Below are 16,391 nucleotides of genomic sequence, written 5' to 3' on the forward strand. Positions count from 1 at the left end.
TTCCCAGCGGTACACTTCAGACGCTTTGAGCCATCTATTGTGCATTATCATTTAATTATTGAGCAACATTGTTTTGCGGGTTAGGGTTATGTACCATACAAGATCAAGTCCATAATGACGATGATGACATTTGATGAAACTAAATTTGATGATGGTGGTAGTGGTGGTGGTGGTAGTGATGATGGTGGTGGTAGTGATGATGGTGGTAGTGATGATGGTGATGGTGTTGTTGTTGTTGGTAGTGATGATGGTGGTAGTGATGATGGTGATGGTGTTGTTGTTGTTGGTAGTGATGATGGTGGTAGTGATGATGGTGGTAGTGATGATGGTGGTGGTGGTGGTGATGGTAGTGATGATGATGGTAGTGGGATGGTGGTGGTGGTGGTGATGATGGTGGTGGTGGTAGTAGTGATGATGGTGGTAGTGATGATGGTGATGGTAGTGATGATGGTGGTAGTGATGATGGTGGTGGTGGTGATGGTAGTGATGATGGTGGTAGTGATGATGGTGGTAGTGATGATGGTGGTGGTGGTGATGGTAGTGATGATGGTGGTAGTGATGATGGTGTGGTAGTGATGATGGTGGTAGTGATGATGGTGGTAGTGATGATGGTGGTAGTGATGATGGTGGTGGTGGTGATGGTAGTGATGATGGTGATGATGGTGATGGTGATGATGGTGGTAGTGATGATGGTGGTAGTGATGATGGTGGTGATGGTAGTGATGATGGTGGTAGTGATGATGGTGATGGTAGTGATGATGGTGGTAGTGATGATGGTGATGGTAGTAGTGTGTGGTGTGGTAGTAGTGATGATGGTGGTAGTAGTGATGATGGTGGTAGTAGTGATGATGGTGGTGGTTGGTATGGTGATGATGGTGGTAGTAGTGATGATGGTGGTAGTAGTGATGATGGTGATGGTAGTGATGATGGTGATGGTAGTGATGATGGTGGTAGTAGTGATGATGGTGGTAGTAGTGATGATGGTGATGGTAGTGATGATGGTGATGGTAGTGATGATGGTGATGGTAGTGATGATGGTGATGGTAGTGATGATGGTAGTGATGATGGTGAGGTAGTGATGATGGTGGTGGTAGTGATGATGGTGATGGTAGTGATGATGGTGGTGGTAGTGATGATGGTGTAGTAGTGATGATGGTGATGTAGTGATGGTGGTAGTAGTGATGATGGTGATGGTAGTGATGATGGTGGTAGTGATGATGGTGGTAGTGATGATGGTGGTGTGATGGGTGGTGATGGTAGTGATGATGGATGGTGATGGTAGTGATGATGGTGGTAGTGATGATGGTGGTAGTGATGATGGTGATAGTGATGATGGTGGTGATGGTAGTGATGATGGTGGTAGTGATGATGGTGGTGATGGTGTTGTTGTTGTTGGTAGTGATGGTGGTGTTGGTAGTATTTGTTGTTGTTGGTGGTGGTAGAGATTGTGTTGTTGTTGGTGGTGGTTATGGCAAATATTATATGTTTCATCTATTACATCATTTGTACAACTTACTGGGTCTATTAGTTCATGCTCTGTTTAAATAGATATTCTCTGTATAGCCTTGACTAGTTAATATAGTTAACTAGTATACAGTTTCTCAGACACTAGGGTGACAGTCTTAACCAACGACCAGGCCCAGGACAGCTTGACTTAGATATTACATGTCCAAGCAAATCACATCTTGTTCTTTTCTTGTTGTCTTCATAATCAGACAAAACCCCTAAACCCATCTTTGTTTAAATGTTTTCATCTTTGTTTTCATTTGTCATTCCCAGCTGGTGTATTTAATTGTAAGTCTGACCAGAGCTCTTTCTCACGTTTCTGGTCTCTGATTGTAAACTGAGGATACTTTTCTGTGGCCACAGAAAAGAAACTACTATCTGAATTTCTACAGTTCACTGTCTTGGCTCCTTTAAAATATTCCACAACATGGTTGTGGTGGTGTTGGTGATTGTGTTGTTGTTGGTGGTGGTTGTATTGGTGTTGGTAGTGATGGTGTTGGTGATTGTGGTGGTGTTGTTGTTGTTGGTAGTAATAGTGTCTGTGTTGGTGATTGGGGTGGTGTTGTTGTTGGTGGTGGTGGTGGTGTTGGAGTGGGATATTGTGCACCGTCTGTAAAGGTCTAACAATACATAACCCTTGTGTTTTCACCGCCACGCTTTCCTAACTACACAATGACTACATGCAGCAGGAACCAATCACAGACAATCTGACGTCAGAGGATGGTTATAATGACCGCTTGCGCTAACCAACACATTAATGAGGCTTTAGGGTGCACTTAAATCCATATTGTGCGTGTGAGCATGTGTCTGTGTGTGCTTATGTGTATGTGTGAGTGTGTGTGTATGTGTGCGTATGTCACCTTGTTTTCTCCCTCGATGACAATGACAGGTACTGAGGTGGCAGGCCAGCGGTGCTTAGCAGGGAGAGGCTTGTCACAGTTCCACAGAACGATGATCTGAGAGAGAGAGAGAAAGAGAAAGAGAAAGGAGAGAGAGAGAAAGAGAAAGAGAGAGAGGGAGAGAGATGAGAAGGGGGGAGGAAAGTATTCATTATAATTACAGTTACATCATCCATATGCACTTTAATATCACATCTTAATTTTATATGTTGCATCTCTCCAGCCTGCAACATTTCCGAGATCATTACTGAAATCAAGCCGGTAAACATGTGACATTTACTTGTTAAGCTTTTATTGAAGGCACCGGATGCATTTAGTTACAGTACATGCATACAGTAGTTTGTAACAAATCAGAGAATGTTTTGCGACTAGTCAGATCCATCTTTAATAATGGGACCCAATAAGATCACTTGTAAGATGAGTGACTCCTGTAACATGGATGACTCATATTTTTGCCCCAGATTGCCATGACATTTGCTGTGAACATTCATTATCTTTATTCGCTTTTTCTGGTCGCGCAGGACCGACAGCTTTTTTATCTTGGTCACGCAGGACTGACAGAGGAGAGAGGGAGAAAACGGGAGGAGAAGAAGGGGAAGACATGCGGCATATGGCCACCGGGCCTGGGAAACGAACCCGGGACGACCGCTTCGCGACTCAGCGCCCCTGCTGTGAACATTCATGACCCTGAGAGGAAGAAGCCTACTTATTTTGGTGAGTCAACATCCTACCTGTAGCACCACCATCAGGTATCTTCCCCATTAGTTGTACAGTCATGGACACATTTTATGTTTGCACAACTACAGCAAGGAGGCCTGTGAGTCAATATTCCGACAAATCACACACACAAGAACTCAACAGCTTGTCCGATGCCATTTGAAATGTGTTGTCCCTTTGTGATATCCTACTGATGGTGTCAATATGTACCATTACATAAGATAGTTGATAATGCAAAGCGTAACGACCCCTAGATTAGGGTGACCATATGTGATTTCCAAAAAAGAGGACTCTGCCCCCAGCCTCAATTTTTTTTTTAAACATGAATTAATGTTCAAAATAATACCTCTTCTGTATTATAATATATATTTTTAAATATATTTTTGTATCTTTTCAATGTAATGTAAATTATAAAACAGTAACCTCACAAAGATACGAATTAATAAAGTAACTAATAATAAAGTGCACTATGCAGTTACGGATTTATTTACATTTGCATAACTTGCAATTAGTGTACAAAACGAAATGATTACACACGTAATCCTTAGAATGATTGTATCATAAGCATCTTATATCATCATAAATCAAAACATAATTTTGAGGCATCAAAATAGTTTTAAATGATTTTCTTTCTCTCTAGTCTGTATAGCTGCATACTTCAATCAATTTGTTCAACTTTGCCATCAAACTCTCGCCTTGCACAGATTTATTTTGAAAGGAACTCGCCAACCTTTTGAGAAATTCTCTTATTTGCCATCTACCCTGGAGTTAGACAAGCAGATACATACCCTTTTCTTCTCTGCATGCATTAGGCTTAGGGAACAGCCGCACCGTTAGCCTAGCGCCATTCACTGGAAGTAGGTGTGCTAATTCCCAACTGTCACCAAATACAACTCCAAAACGTTCCTGTAAACATGTTGTGACCTGTGTATTTACCATGTAAAAAAATATATATATATATATATATATGACATTTTCGTTTTCTAAGCAGATATATACTCAGATTTTTCTTTTTTTTGCCAAACCACTGCTGCCTGGTTGCAGTAATTTCATCACCTCAAAAACCCTGTTGCTTTTTGAAAAGTTTTGGAGTTGTAGTTGGTGACTGTTGGGAACTAGGCTACACTGCCTCCCAAACTCCAGGGTAGATGGCAAATAAGCTAATTTCCCCAAAAGTTGGCGTGTTCCTTTAATGTTTTTCTGTGTCCATATGAGCTTTGAGATCTCCGGCACCTTTATTAAATAGACACAGAAACATATGGTCAAGCTTTGTACGTGTTGCACTCCAGTAAATTGGGAATTTTCTCTGCAGTTCATCTGTAATGTACATTCGCTTTGGCATTGTGAGCAGAATCAATGCTGGTCGGATCTGTCCGCTTCCTCCTCTATTTGTGTGTGAGCGCAGTAGAGCCGCCCACAAATCGCTGAAAGCAGTCTTCTCTGGGAATACGTCACACGCAACAGAGTACTGTAGTATTCGGTGCAACGCACCAGTCAATTTAACTACATGCTTAATTGACCCGTGAAAAACAGGGCGTGAAAAGAGGATGTCAGGGCAAAAGAGGACGTTTGGTCACCCTACCCTAGATCCAGTTTAATATCTGAAAAGGAAGGAAGGAATGGTAAACAGGAAGTGATGTGCTACTTGTGAACACGTTGTCCGATTTACATTAAACGTGACAAATAGTTGCTGTACGGCAGTGTGATGTGATGAAGCATCGCCATTGTTGATACATACAACGTGGATTTAGAACCTGGGTCTGAGAGAGTGTAAAGGCAACAGTGAAGTGGAGAGATTGGGTCAATTCAGACTTTTGGATCCCTAGCCCCAATTCCTATTGACCAATGATGTTGTCAATCTTTAGAGAGTTAGCCACAAAGCCAACGCAAAGTCTTGTGGCTAAACTAGCTGGAGCTCCAGCGTAGAGAGCAGCATGGACTGTGCAGAGAGCGGACTCGACAGCATCATCCATGAACAGGAAATAGGGCTTGTTTTCCATCCAACCAGAATCGCCTGTAACGTGGTTGACTCGTGTTCCACATTATACTGTATATCATATTCCAGGCCCCTGACCTGGCTGACTAAACCAATCCTGTTTAGCTAGTCTGAGCATGTTTTACATGGGGGACTCGTGTTGGGTGCCGTAGGAGTCAGCTGGCATGTAATTATACCTGATGTTAACCTTCCACTCCTCCACTCCGACGGCTGACCTCATGAATTTTTAACGAGGAAGACACACACACACACACACACGCACACACACATACACACACAATAACCTGCATCTGTCTGTACACACACACACAATACCATGCATCTGCCTGTACACACACACACACACACACACACACACAATACCATGCATCTGCCTGTACACACACACAAGCCTGCATCTGTCTGTAGTACACACACACAATACCATGTATCTGCCCGTACACACGTGTACACACACACACAGAACCGTTATTCCCACACATTCCCATCTTCTCTCCATGCTGTGCCTCTCTGTGATCGTCTGTATGTCCGTCTGTCTGTGTCATTGTTTAATGCTGCCTTCATCACCATCTGTCCTTGAAGATAAGGGGTGAGATGGCTTGCGTTGACAATGGGTGTACATGAGCATATCACACACACACACACACACACACACACACACACACACACACACACACACACACACACACACACACACACACACACACACACACACACACACACACACACACACACACACACACACACACACACACACACACACACACACACACACACACACACACACACACACACAAGCAACATGTAAATCCATTCTTCCTGGGTTCTATTCCTGTTTGATTACAGAGACAGATGGTTTCTCTGTCGGCTTCCCAGCTTTGTCAGGGTAGTGCTGATGGTATGTGTGTATGTGTCAACGTCAATAATGTGAGTGGAGCACTATTCTCCCAGAACACTGACAAACACACACACACACACATGCACGCACACACTCAGACCCAGCAGGGGGTCCACAATGTCGAAATGCGCCAGAGCAGAGTCTCAAAAGCTTTCTTGCTCCCAATTTTCTCTCCCCCGCCCTCTTGCGTTCTCTCCTCTCCATTCATTTATTTATATCCCTTTACACCTCCCCCTCCTCCTCCTCCTGCTCTACCTCCCTGCACCCCCCCTCCCCTTCCACAGGCAGGCTTTGTAGACTGAGAGTCAGGAGCAAACCCCCCCATGTGCGTACCTGGCTCTCCACTCTGCATGCAGAGCCTGGCTCTAAAGTGGCTCCCTCGGCGGAAGAGAAGCCGGCGACACAAAAGCACTTCCACCCAAACCAAGAGGGAAGCTGCTCCAGCTGACCTCCTCCGACGCCATTGTGGGGAATGTTTCCGAGACCATGGGAGTGAATGTCCAACATCGCACGCACACACAGCGCACCCACACACACACACAGCACACCCCCTAGCCTCCTGACATTTATTAAGACCACTTTGAATAGATTTTAATACCCATTTCACAGCCAGGAGAATTACTATGAAAGTTCCATACGCATTGTTGGGGGGGGGGTATTCATCAGCTCTATTTTCAATCTTTCAAAATGTTCTTATGTACCCCAGTTGCTATTGCATGTACTTATTTGTGTTTCATTACACACATATGTACATACTTACCAACTGTTTCGCCTGTTTTATACAGTAGCAACACTACTATCACCGACATCTAAGAAGGGAGATCCCCCCTTGAACGGCCCTTCTAAGGTTTGCCTGTGGTGCTTTTGCCTGTGGTGCTTTTTTCCTATTGCTAGGTTTTTGCTAGGTTTTTAGTTGCGTGGGGTCTGGGAGTGTTGCATTTATTTATTTTTTGGTAGTTTTTTCTTTTATTCGCAATTTTCATTCATTATTCATCCATTGAGCTCGGTGTTGCCATATGAAAGGATTTTGAGATCGCCAAAGTGCATTACCGGCCGCATCCTGCCAGATGGCAGTGTCGCCCACCCTTTGAAACCTTATATCTAACTCTGTGTTACTCAATGTCTCCGGGTGCTATATTTAGACGGAGCCGAGTAAGTCGCTTCATCCGACCTATTCGAAACGCATCTGGCACACTCTAAATTGTGCCAAATTATGTCCGGGACCAGATGGACACCAATACTGGAAATCGCAATCAGACAATTGGAATATTCTTTTTGGAATACCACGACCACAGGTAAGGACAATCTGACATCAATTTCAGCTTGATCCAACAATGTTTTCATATCCATCCAGCTGATCGGCTTCTGTAGTGTTCAACACGAATGCCGTTACTGGCAATCAAAGCATCAGAAACGACCCCCCCCCTTACATTTACATTTACATTTAGCTGACACTTTTATCCAAAGCGACTTACAAGTTCTGTACGACAAGACAGCAAGAAGGGTACAACTCTATCAGCTGAGTAACAATGTTTATCAAAGTGTTGCGTGTTACAGTGTAGGTTAGTTTATTAGGACAAGTGCATGACAGTAAGGTTAGTCAGGGTTAGATATTATTATTATTTTTTTTATTATTATTATCATTTCAGATAATGGTTGAAGAAGTGAGTCTTTGTCGACGGCAAAAGATTGGACGGGATTCGGCTGTCCTAACTGGGGTGGGTAGTTCATTCCACCATTGTGGGGCAAGGACTGAGAATAGGCGGCTTCTCTTTGATGACCCTCCCGGAGCTTGGATAGGAGTAGGTCTGAGGCGGCCAGAAGATGCAGAGCGTAGGGGTCTTGAGGGTGTGTAGTTAGAGACCATTGACCGGAGGTAGGCGGGAGCGGTTCCCTTTGCCGCACGGTATGCTAGGTCGAGGGCCTTGAAGCGGATACGTGCAGCAATGGGGAGCCAATGCAGGTCCCTAAGAAGTGGGGTGACATGGGCCGACTTCGGTAGGTTTGAGATCAGGCGGGCTGCATGCATTCATGATGAAACATAATACCTATTATAAATGATTATAAACGCCAACGCTTGTAGTAGAATTCACGTTGCGCCCTATTACTTGCTTCCAAGGAATTATCCCGGATCACTCTGAAATTTCAAATTATACTTATATTCACCACGATAACGTGTGAACGTATGCATGAAAAAATAATCTCTTTTTTGCATCTTGGATGGAAGAAAGTCAGTGTCAAATGACCATAGTATTGTCCCCATAGCTATAATATAGAATATAGCTCTACAAACAAGGTGACGCACTCCTATCTTTAAAGCGTGGCATAGTCCGGCCCATGGGGACATTAGCGTGTGTTGTCAGGCCTTACAAATACATTTGATTTGATTTAAAGATTATAAAAAAAAAAAAAATCATATACGTATGTATATACAGTATATAAATCTGCATCCCAATTTTTTATGAAATAGGCTTTTTGTGCATCAGGATTGTTAAAGATAATTAGCTTAACCTCTTAAGCCCGGAGCCCTATTTTCTGAAAATCTGCCTAAAATACATACCTAAGTAAATGGAATATTGCTCCACTTCTACAAGGTCCATTTGCATGTTCTTGGTATCTAGGGACATCTTTTTTTTTTTTTTTAATTTTTTTTATTATTGCAAAACAAAACTTATTAAAAGTCAGTACTCAACACACAATGTATAATGAAACTTTCAGTAAAGGTGGTTAAAATATATGCAAGTACAGAAACAGGATAAAACAAAAATAGTCAATAATAACATTTTAACCGTATACCGTGTATATCCAGCGAAGTTACAATTATATAAATGTTAGTATATAATATACCCCGAATACCTATTTTCTAAAACCCTACACACATATGCTCCAGCTCAAATCCCCCCCTCCCGGCCCCCCTCTTGGATAGTACCTCCATTATCCCTCACTCCTAACCAGACATCACCATTATAGGCTAGCTTTTATTCTCTCCACCACTTCTAACCACATTAACATTTTGGATTCATTGAGCCCTAGAATTCTTGCTGTTGATATTTCTTGATATATCACATCAAGATATGTAAGAAACCACACTTTCCGGCAAATTTTTTCCGGTTGAAACCAACGTGATGCAATCAGTTTTTTAGCTACTGTGATACCCGATAAAACCAATCTTTTTAGTTGTGGGTTCACTGCAAACTCAAAAACATCATTCAATAGCAATACCGCGGGGTGTACAGGTATATTCCAAAATATAGTATTGATAATTGTTGGGACACATCTTCCCAGAATGCCTTAACTGGTGGGCAGTCCCAATACATGTGCATAAATGTTCCTTCGTCCCCATTTGTACATTGGGAGCATTTGGAGTCTTGTATAAGCCCCATTTTGCACAGCCTTATAGGAGTCAAGTATGTCCTGTGAATATAGTTCAGATTGATTTGTTGATGATCCGGGTTCCTTGATGTAAGTCGGACATTTGCCCAGGCTCCTTGCCAATCAAAGTCATTTTCCAGGTCTGGTATATCCCTCCTCCAGACATTGTCTAGTTGAAGGGTTTCGTACGAGGACGTTAGTAATTGATAATAAAAACCTGATACAAAACCTCCCAATGTATCTCTGTCATAGAAAAATTTGTGGTATCTGTGGTGTTCAATTGGTATGTGTAATGGAACACCGTGAGATCTCATACAAAGTCGTAACTGTATGTAAAAAAGCCATGTGGACTCGGTGAGGTTAAACTTTATGCATATTTCGACATAACTACAGAGGCCCTTGTTATTAAAAATATCCCCTAATGAGTGTATGCCTCTTTCTTCCCATACAGGGAATCTTATAGGTCGTTTTCCCATTAAGAGAGCATTGTTATTGAATATGGGAGTGTGATTATGCCATACTTGATTGTTAGGAAATTTCCTTTGTGTTTCCCGCCATGTCCTGATTGCATGGGTTATTATTGGGCCAAATTCTCGCTCACAATGCTTGATTGAAAGTTTAGTGTATGCTATGTCTTTCAATCTCTGTGGGGCTACTATGTTTTCTTCTAATTTTCTCCAAGATACCAAAGCCTCGGGGTCAAACCATATCTTCTTCAATGGTCTTAATGTGAAGGCATTAAAATATTGTAAAAAATCTGGGACTGCCATGCCACCGTCTGCTTTACTTCTCTGTGCGGTGGATCTTTTTATGCGAGGTGGTTTGTTATTCCAAATAAATTTGTATGTGGAGGTTTGTAATCTTTTCCAGTAGCCCTCTGGAGGAGGTAACGGAAGCATTGAGCTGAAGAAATTGATTCTTGGTAATACATCCATCTTAACTATTGATACCCTTGCCTGTACTGAGTTTTTAAGTTTTGCCCACCTGTCCAGGTCGTCCTTGATTTTGTTCTGTATTTTTGTGTAATTGTGCTTCACCGTTTGTCTTATGGTGGGGAATATTTCCACTCCCAAGCATCTGAAATGTTTTACCATCGGTATCGCACCTGGGAGGGTTATATCTTTTTTTGCAGGGGTGTTAAGTGGAAGGAAAGCCGACTTCGGCCAATTTATCTTAAATCCCGATAAATCACCAAAGTTCTCAATCAACTTGAGCAGATGAGGCAATGTGGTGTTGGGGTTTTGCATGAACAATATTACGTCGTCCGCATATAAACTAATTTTTTGTTGTGTGCCCTTGATTACGATTGGTTCTATGGATTGGGATTGTCTTATATATTGTGCTAAAGGCTCTAATGATAAATTGAATAGTCCGGGACTAAGAGGGCAACCCTGTCTGGCAGAGCGTGATACCGGAAAGATTTTGGAGATGATTGTGCCTGTTGTAATCATGGCCGATGGGTCCTTGTATAGTACTTTAATCATATCAATGAAACCTTTTCCTAACCCCATCCTTTCCAATACTGCCCATAGAAACGACCATTCCAACCTGTCAAATGCTTTCATAGCATCCAGGGATAGTATCGCCTTAGGTGTGATGTCCTCTTTGTCTGTATCTAGTACGTGCAGTATTCGCCTTATGTTATCATTGATCAGGCGACCTTTTATGAAGCCTGTTTGGTCCGTATGAACTAAAGACGTCATATGTTTTTGCAATCTGATGGCTAATATCTTAGAGTACAGTTTGACATCGGTTCCGAGGAGGCTTAAAGGACGGTAACTACCGCATTCAGTGGGGTCTTTGTCTTTTTTGTGAAGAACTGAAATGAGTGCGGTATTTTGGTGTTCAATGAAGCTTCCCTCTTTGACTGAGTATAAGATCATATTTAGTAATAAGGGTCCAAATATGTCCCAGCAAGAAATGTACATTTCTGATGGGATACCGTCAATTCCCGGAGCTTTGCCGTTTTTCATTCCGGATATGGCCTTCTTGAGTTCTTCTAATGTGATCGGTACTTCTAACTGTTTAGCGTCTTCATCCGTAAGTTTAGGGAGAGTAATTTGATTAAGATATGTGTCTAATTTGTCTTGATCAAAGGTCGTTTCTGAGTTATATAAATCGGAGTAGAATTCTTTGAATGTATCGTTTATTATTTTGGGTTCTGTTACTAGAGCTTGTTGTTTCCTAATGGCAGTTATATCTGCAAATTTTGCATTAATTCTTAGTCGCATGGCTAATAGGTGACTAGGTTTAGAACCTTGGAAGTACTGCTGTTGTCTAGTGCTGCGTATTTGCAATTCCGATTTTTGTCTGTACATTGCTTTGATCTCGGTCTTTAGAATGTTAACTTGGTTATCTAGTCTAGTAGAGTTGTTGTATTTTAAAGAATTAAAAAGCGTTGAGTAAAGCGTTTCCATTTCAGACAGTTTTGTGTTTTGATTTTTGCGCAATATGGAGGTAAATCTATCCGAGAAATCCTTGATCATACTCTTTACCGACATCCATAATATTCTGGGATCTTGCACCGAGTTAGCATTATCTTGTAGGAATACTGTGAGAGCTTCTTTAATTTGTGTAATGAATTCCTTGTTGTTAAGCAGCATCGAATTAAAACGCCATCTTGGGGCCCGGGTAGATAATGTACCAAATGTTGCTTTCAGGATTAAGTAGCAGTGATCTGATAGCGCATTGGGTGTCATTTCCACTTCGTATTTATCAAATATTCTCGGGGATGCAAAGACGTAATCGACTTCGGTAGGTTTGAGATCAGGCGGGCTGCATGCATTCATGATGAAACATAATACCTATTATAAATGATTATAAACGCCAACGCTTGTAGTAGAATTCACGTTGCGCCCTATTACTTGCTTCCAAGGAATTATCCCGGATCACTCTGAAATTTCAAATTATACTTATATTCACCACGATAACGTGTGAACGTATGCATGAAAAAATAATCTCTTTTTTGCATCTTGGATGGAAGAAAGTCAGTGTCAAATGACCATAGTATTGTCCCCATAGCTATAATATAGAATATAGCTCTACAAACAAGGTGACGCACTCCTATCTTTAAAGCGTGGCATAGTCCGGCCCATGGGGACATTAGCGTGTGTTGTCAGGCCTTACAAATACATTTGATTTGATTTAAAGATTATAAAAAAATCATATACGTATGTATATACAGTATATAAATCTGCATCCCAATTTTTTATGAAATAGGCTTTTTGTGCATCAGGATTGTTAAAGATAATTAGCTTAACCTCTTAAGCCCGGAGCCCTATTTTCTGAAAATCTGCCTAAAATACATACCTAAGTAAATGGAATATTGCTCCACTTCTACAAGGTCCATTTGCATGTTCTTGGTATCTAGGGACATCTATGGACCTCAGTGAATGTATCGCCAGTGTCAGAAATATTGTGTCTATTACTAGGCTTGCTTGAATTGTGATGAAACAAAGGATAATATGAATTATGATTTTTCTTTGAATCTTTGACAGTGAATAACACCATGCTAAAAATGACCAGACATGAATAACTGCCACTGAGCTCGTTCAGTCCCTTCTTGAGATCACGTGTACAAAAAATCTAAGGAAATGAGTAAAGGGAAGATGATTAAACAGAAGGTTTTGTAGATACAGTACTGAATTCTCCCATCCGGACCAATACAATTTGAAATATTATTATAGAATATAGAATAGCAGGCCTATAAATTACTTTATTATAGCCAATTCGCACATTTATGAATTGGGCCAAATCTTCCCTTTCAAATGGCCGAGTTCAATTTGGATTTAGTATCACCAGGCGTGCATGAAGAACAGATAATGAAATCTACTGTATGTACAGTAGGTTTTTTATTCTTGCAACAGCTCCGCCATTTTTAACCTGATTTCAAATTGGATGGTTGCTAAATGTTCAAAATAGGGGAGACAAACAAACTGCGCTCCAATATATGCCAATAACGTTCAGTTTTGTGGTATATAATCCCGAGTAATAAGAGAAATAAAAAAAATGCATACACTAGTCATTTGTTTGAAGGCAGCTAGAGGCCGTTGGGATGTGTAGTTTAAAAAAATTCCAACACTCATTGAAAGCTCTGGATGTCCTCTTCTCAAAATGACTACAATATCCACCATTCAGTGATGGTCGCTTTATCGATCACAACAACACATTTAAAAAACTAAAATCTCACGAATAACACGGGCGGAAGAGGTTAAGAGGGGGAATGGCTTATAGCAGACTTAATGATTTTTGAATATTTCAACTACTGAAGTGAAATATTTACTACCATCAACTATCCAGTTATTCTTTATAGTGTAACGTTTGGCTACTTAAAATCACTGAACATTGTAGCGGTTTAACCACAACGTATAGAGAGGGGAGAGGGGGGGACAAAGAGAGAGGGAGAGTATCTCAGGCTCAGCCCGTCTCATTCCCCACGGTTTGTTCCAAAGAGGCCCGTCTCTGACTATTCTCTGCCAAATCAACTCAAATGAAAGCAAATGTCAGCAGAGGACAGCTCTGCTGTGAGCGGCTCCAGGGTTAGTTTAACGGTTTTGGGACAAGCTTAGTTTAGGTTTTTACCGTGACTTGGTCATACAGGGATGGCGAGGATGCAAAGCACAAATTGGACCCGTTGGCATGGATATCCGTCTTTCTTCAACAACCTTCTGGTCACAACGTGCAAGAAATGCAGGCATTACCATACAGCAGCCCCACTGGTTACCATTACGTACCGCTGTTGCTTTTCACATTTCATGTGGGATTTAATGGCTTTCACCCCCCTGGTTCCTAATGTGAAAGTCTTTGGGCCTTGCTTCGTGGCGGTTTCCTGCCGGTGCCACCACCTCCAGAGCCCATCGTCCTCCAACCGTTTGTCGTTAAACGTGCATTTCCCCATCACCTCTTAGCTTGTTAGCAAGCTAGAAACCTTCACTGACGATAAAGCTAATAACGGTGACCCTCTTTGATGCCATGCAGCCAGGCGCCAATGTAAACGTAACGCCAGATTCTCTCACTGTCTAATACCAACCTATTCAAACAAATACATGCTTTTACGGTTGTTTTACGGTAGGCTACTGTGAGTGAATTTTCTTTTCTTAAACGCACCCTCTGCTAATTTAACGCCTACAGCTAATTTACGGTAAATTTAAGACAATTTATGACCTTCATTTCCATGATTTTATTCCAAGACCGTTTAAGACTTCTTAAGGAGCCGCAGGAACACGCGCACGCGCACGCACGCGCACGCACACACACACACACACAGCCATCGGGGAGCAAATTCCATTTCATTTCCCATGCTGGTAAAGAAGAAGGAAGGGGAATCAATACATGGCGTCTCCAGCTGTGCTGAGGGGAAGGGGTGTTCGGCTGCCATGGAGACAGATGTAGCCGTTGTACAAACCTCCTCTCTAATTCAATCCGCAGGAGTCGACACACTCCGGGGCGAAGGACTGGTGTTATGTTGTTGTTCTGCACTTGCCGGCTTGAGAACGAACGCCATCACCAAGCTGCAGCATAATAATACAGTAAAACGCTGCACTAATGAGCTGCTTCTCCAGGATGCTGACAATTGAGCCGGCATCTGGGAAACGCGTGCATGAACACGCACGCTCCAGCCCGGGAAACGCCGCTCCGGAGCTCGCGGTATAGGAGGATACACCGCAACGAGGGAACCCACACACAAACCTTTATTATTTTTTTACTATGTTTTTGGTTGATTTTTTATCGGTTCTTACTACCGGGCAGTCCGGTAGAGAGAGAGAGAGAGAGGAGGAACGGGAGACAGAGCGGGGGGAAGACATTCGGCAAAGAACGGCGGGTCCGGGAATCGAACCCGGGTCGCCGTGCCGCAACGCAGCGCGTTATGTGGTTCGCCCCCCCCACCCCCCCCACACACAAACTTATGTAAACACACACACGCTTGTATATATGTTTGTATACACACAGATATACTTGTAAGAGAAACACTCTATGCATAACCCCCCCCCAGGCCCGCCTCTCTCACACACACACACACACACACACACACACACACACACACACACACACACACACACACACACACACACACACACACACACACACACGCGCGCGCGCGCGAGCGCGCGTTATGTGGTTCGCCCCCCCCCCCCCCCCCCCCCCCACCCCCCCCACACACAAACTTATGTAAACACACACACGCTTGTATATATGTTTGTATACACACAGATATACTTGTAAGAGAAACACTCTATGCATAACCCCCCCCCAGGCCCGCCTCTCTCTCACACACACACACACACACACACACACACACACACACACACACACACACACACACACACACACACACACACACACACACACACACACACACACACACACACACACACACACACACACACACACACACACACACACACACACACACACACACACACACACACACACACACGCGCGCGCGCGCTCTCACCTGTGCGCAGTACTGTGATTTGGCGACGGCCAGCAGGAGTTTGAGGATGGGCTGTGACTGGGACACCAGCGGGGTGACGGCGTGGATGACTGCAGTGAATTTAGGGTACGGCTTAATACCTGGAACACAATGAAACAGACTTGTCGGTTAACGATGTAATTTGAAAGCCCCCTAAAAAACATCAATAAATACAATGAAATAAACATGTTTAGACATGAAGAACATCTGGACGTCAACAAACAAACTGGCAGTTGTTGGTAAATGGTAAATGGTGCATTTATATAGCACTTTTATCCAAAGCGCTTTACAATTTGTTCCTCTCCATTTGACCCCTTCATTCACACATTCACACACCGACGGCAGAGGCAACCATGCAAGGTGCCAACCTGCTCATCGGGAGCAGTTAGGGGTTAAGTGTCTTGCTCAAGGAACACTTCGACACGCTGCTCGGGAGGAGTGGGAATCAAATCGCGAACCTCCAGATTACCAGACGACTGCTCTACCTCCCAAGTCAATGTCGCCCATGTAATGAGTATGAGATGCTTTGAG

General features: G+C 42.8%; 1 protein-coding gene across 1 annotated transcript in view; it reads right to left on the reverse strand.

Moving 5' to 3' along the window:
* The window catches only part of LOC311226337 (exostosin-1b), a 202,593-nt gene that overhangs the window by 9,863 nt on the left and 176,339 nt on the right, over positions 1-16,391 (reverse strand). Inside the window, exons 7-8 of the mRNA XM_084311759.1 lie at positions 15,843-15,961; positions 2,367-2,462 (exon numbers count right to left, since the gene is read on the reverse strand). Of these exons, the coding sequence (XP_084167885.1) occupies positions 2,367-2,462; positions 15,843-15,961 (215 nt within the window). The remainder of the gene's footprint in view (positions 1-2,366; positions 2,463-15,842; positions 15,962-16,391) is intronic.

The sequence above is a fragment of the Notolepis coatsorum genome (assembly GCF_963971535.1).
Source record: "Notolepis coatsorum genome assembly, chromosome: 4".
NCBI classification, from domain to species: Eukaryota; Metazoa; Chordata; class Actinopteri; order Aulopiformes; family Paralepididae; genus Notolepis; species Notolepis coatsorum.